This window comes from Raphanus sativus, chromosome 6 (genome assembly GCF_000801105.2).
Source record: "Raphanus sativus cultivar WK10039 chromosome 6, ASM80110v3, whole genome shotgun sequence".
NCBI lineage: Eukaryota > Viridiplantae > Streptophyta > Magnoliopsida > Brassicales > Brassicaceae > Raphanus > Raphanus sativus.
This window is the reverse complement of record NC_079516.1, coordinates 44,132,003-44,136,198: the sequence shown is the minus strand read 5'-3', so window position 1 is coordinate 44,136,198 and position 4,196 is coordinate 44,132,003. Positions and strand designations below refer to the sequence as shown.

The following is a 4,196-nucleotide window of genomic DNA, read 5'->3' as shown; positions in this document are numbered from 1 at the left end:
TGTTTTGAATGTCTTTAGAAATAATTCTTCAAAATAAAAATCACAGCTAAAAACTTACAATAACAAGGAAAAAGACAAAAGCTACAGTCTCAACTAACCGATAAGCTAAGCTCTCACCGTCTTGCAGCTGGACGAATCTAGAGAAAAACTTTTACAAACATAAAACCAATGATGAGTTGTATTATGTAAGATGGTAAAAAGTTAAAACAAAAATGATCCTAATGAGTAATGAGACAGAGAAATAAGAAGAGATATCAACAAATTCTTAGAGATGAGCTCAGCAGCTGTATATCTATCTTTGATCCGAGTCCAAACAAAATCTTTATTTATGGTCTCCTAACTCTTTTTTGTCTTCACTCTCCCTCTTTAGCTTCTTCTTGATGGTTCATATGCGTCCACTTTTTGTTTCTTCAAATTCGAGTACAATTAAAGAAAACATTTTATCCTAGAAAAAATGAAGATACATATATTGGGACCGAAGTCCATATAAGAGAATACAACGAAGAACCTGTACTGTGTCTGTGTGTGTATACTTAGAACTGATACATATCTCAAAATGTTCCGAGTTTCAGTTAGACAAACTTTTTGTCTGTACAGAGAAGAGACGACCACAAGAACGATACAAAGCTACGACACATGATCAGTCCACGAGGCTTCTTCTGGCAAATCTATATTGAGAGTGAGGCTAGAGATCGGCCACCTTGTTCCTAGTATTCAGGGCTGTACAGGCTTATCAGGTGTTCTTCGTTGGGGCTCTTTCTTGACTCGTACCATCTTACTGATTCTGAAGACCCAAATATCAAATCTGCATTGCCTTCAACGCCACCAGAAGAAACAGTTATATGACTGGCGGGCGTATTAATCTACCATGATGTTCTAAAATCAATCAAGACGCTTCTTACCTGAAGAAGAAGCTTGTTGTTGTTCCTCTTCCCTGGTCCCATGAAGTATCATCGTGCCAGTGAGCACAGTGATGAATCCACATAACTCAGAGGCTACGCTAGCTGCGTCTTGCCCAGACCAATCCTGTCAGAAGCATTTGGACGCAATAGTTTGTGAAAAAAACAAAATTTCGCTGGCTGATGGAGAACGTAATGTAGTTGAAAACCTACCTTGAACATGATGGCACTAGCAACAATTGTGAGGGTTGTGAACATTACATAGTACACTGGAGAAACAATCGCTGCATTGAATGTGTCCAAAGCCTGCCCAAAAGAATGAATTCAATCATAGGCCTCTTGAAAACTAACCTATATAAGGGATAACAAAAGAAGTCTGATTAAGTGGGAGGGAGCTAAGCTAACCTTGTTAAGATAAATCAATTGGGTAACGACACAGGTAACTGCAACCAAGAGAAAAAGCCATGTCTGGGGATACCCGATCTGGCTGACTCCCTCCATAGTTAACTTAATGGCAATTCCAATAGCCTTTATGCTCATAACCTTTGATTGAAAACTTTTAAGAGATAGAAAAGAACAAGAAAATCAAGAAATAGAGGTCAGATGAGAGGAGCTTACAGTGAGAGCACCCATTAAGGAACAGATACCGATATAAACGAGAACGTTGGATTGGCCGCAGAGAGGCTCGAAGTGGAGAATCAAAGCAAGGACAATGGACATGGTTATGGCTACGTAAACTAGAAAAGCTGTGAATAAGAAAAAAGGGTGAAACAATCACACGCACACATAAAGGCATTATCAATGGTATGGAAGGGGAGAAAAGGTACGAACCAGGCTGAGTAGCGAGAGACCAAATCTCTTGGACGGAGTTAGGAGTCTGCTCCTTAGGGGCGTGAATGACGATGACAACGGAGCCGACGATGCAAGAAACACATCCAAGAACCCCCATTTTCTTAAGTTTTTCCTTTAAGAGGAAATGTGCCAGAATAGCACTAAGGAAATCAAGGAAAGAGTTAGTTAGTTAGTTAGAGTATAAACACACACAAAGAAAGAAAGAAAGAAAGAAGGACATATATATAGAGTATAGAAAACCTGATGATTATACTTAAAGCACCAAGGGGAGTGACGAGAACAGCGGGCGCGTAAATGTAGGCCACAAAGTTTGCAGCTTCTCCGACAATCACTAACAACAACACATTGCAATAATCTTTGGTAAGAAGGAACTAGTAGAGAGAGAAACAAGTAAAAAAAAAAAAGAAGAAAAAACTCACTAGTGATCATGCCGGCCCACCAAAGAGGCTCTAACAAGTAAGTATAACCTCCATACCCTGCAATCATCATCATCATCAGCCCATGTGAGATTGATTAGTCTTTTGTTATCAAAGAAGAAGGGGAGAAGGAAGGGGGGTGTTACCTGCACGGGTGCCATTGGCAGCAGCACGCTTGAGACCTTTCTTCTTCAAGATGAAGCTGGAGCCAATGAATACACTAGACGCCACTGCTAGTATCAACCCCTTCCCATTGTCCGTCTCCATCTCTAGTCAAACAGCAACCTCTGATGATTGATGATAAATCCCTATTTCCCCTTTTCTCTCCGATGAAAGAATCAGTCGCGGCCGTAACAAAACGAAATCGGGAATTTTGAATTGGATGGAGAAAGAGAATCGGCTCGCACGCAACACGACTTGCTGATGAATTTTCAAAAAAAAAATAAAGACACGAGAGAGAAGGAGATCTGAGGGGTGGTTCCAACTCTTTCTCCCCCCTCTCGCCCTGATATGACACACAGACAGCTCACGAAACTTCGTCGCTTCTTTTGTCTTAAACCGGATCCGATCCGGTCCGGTCCGGTACACTTTTAGTTTCAATTTCAAAGACTTGCTTTCACGTTCCCCTCATTATAGCAGCCAGCCACACTCTCGCACTACTAGTTTCATCTGGGCTTCCTTTTGATATCATTGCACAAACTACCAATTCAAAATTGTACAACTACCAGTTCAAAATTGCAGGATCAAACTTGTACACAATTGGACAAGTGTTACACTATAGCGAAAACATAAATTATTGTTATATATCTAATATATTAATGTTCATTTTTCAATACATTTATATCGATCATGAGATTTTGAAAACCTTAAACAATTTAACAAAGTAATTTTTTAAAAAAAAAATTGAAAGCATTTATTTTTATATTTTAACTTGATTTTTCTTATGGATCCAAAGCTATGCCCATAACCGGTTCTGTTTATAATAGATGAAAATCTCATAATATTGTCTTTTTGTCTCATATACTAACCATTTTTTTTTAGAAAGCTGAAAAGAATACTTTAATATTTCTTTTTTTGAAAACGATACTAATTGATGCTAACCATTTCTTACATAAACTTGTTTTTGGTTATTAGCTGTTAGCCTGTTACTAATCAATTACATTTTTTTAGCAACATCAATTACATTAATTAGTTGCAACAAGAAAGGAGGCGCAGTAATGAGGAACCAGGTCCAGTCAGTCGACCTTCAAACGTTTTTAGTGTTCGGTCTGCATGTCTACCCCTTTTCTTTATTGCAAACAAAAAAACAGACGAGTAAGCAAAGTATCTTGAAGGCTGCTGAATGATAGTGGAAGTTTTCTTACTCCATTGGTTTAACCATATGTTCACAATACTTCCATACCATGAGATTTGAATTTCGAGTTCTAGCGAAAACAAATTCATGCATATTAATAGAAAAAAATGTTTACAAGAAACTTTCAATATAATACAAGTATGTAGTACGGTTATGCATCACAAGACGGTTTAGGACTTTAGGGTGTTGCTGAAGTCTGCTCAACATTACCTCAAAATTGGTTTATTATTATGTTACTAAACTTCCAACAACAATTCGGCAAATTTGGCAAACGATAATTGATTGTTTGTACATAATTGATTACAAGCCAGACTTTTAAAATATGAAATGAAACCTACCTTTTATATATATATATATATATATATATATATATATAAATATTAGACTGATCTGAGAGTGTAGTTTTCAAAAATATATTGTTATTTTTTTTCATGTCACTATCATATACACACATATATTTAACCATATTTTATATGTATCACATATAAGTAATCATATTATTAATAATATTTTATATGTATCATCATATAAAAAACCACATATATTATATTTTAAAACTTAATACGAAATATAAAACCCATAATTTAATTTGGTGTTTGAAATTGAGTTTTAATATTGTATTTTTCATATATATATATTAAAAGAAATTATATCGATTATTGAAAAATATTTTAG

The 4,196-nt window shown here is 36.2% G+C and overlaps 1 protein-coding gene across 3 annotated transcripts; it reads right to left on the bottom strand.

The window, feature by feature from the left end:
• Positions 1 to 421: 421 nt before the first annotated feature.
• LOC108805856 (probable magnesium transporter NIPA6) lies at positions 422 to 2,719 on the bottom strand. Of its 3 annotated transcripts, none has more exons than XM_018577827.2 (9): positions 2,314 to 2,719; positions 2,171 to 2,227; positions 1,992 to 2,082; positions 1,731 to 1,891; positions 1,518 to 1,645; positions 1,305 to 1,442; positions 1,113 to 1,205; positions 903 to 1,026; positions 422 to 805 (listed from the first exon to the last, which is right to left on the bottom strand). In XM_018577827.2, exons 1-9 carry the CDS (start codon positions 2,432 to 2,434, stop codon positions 708 to 710), a joined length of 1,011 nt encoding a protein of 336 aa, XP_018433329.1. In that variant the 5' UTR covers positions 2,435 to 2,719; the 3' UTR covers positions 422 to 707. The 3 variants fall into 3 exon arrangements, with proteins under 3 accessions (XP_018433329.1, XP_018433327.1, XP_018433326.1); XM_018577825.2 differs by having other exon boundaries at positions 422 to 814; positions 1,518 to 1,636; positions 2,314 to 2,713; XM_018577824.2 differs by having other exon boundaries at positions 422 to 814; positions 2,314 to 2,703.
• Positions 2,720 to 4,196: the final 1,477 nt, after the last annotated feature.

What these genes read in the sequence shown, in the direction of transcription:
- LOC108805856 (XM_018577824.2), bottom strand. Translation starts at nt 2,434, where the DNA reads ATGGAGACGGACAATGGGAAGGGGTTGATACTAGCAGTGGCGTCTAGT. An exon ending in GTGGGCCGGCATGATCACTA is followed by an intron (nt 2,083 to 2,170) that starts GTGAGTTTTTTC and finishes TGTTGTTGTTAG; the next exon opens with TGATTGTCGGAGAAGCTGCA. An exon ending in GTCTCTCGCTACTCAGCCTG is followed by an intron (nt 1,646 to 1,730) that starts GTTCGTACCTTT and finishes TCTTATTCACAG; the next exon opens with CTTTTCTAGTTTACGTAGCC.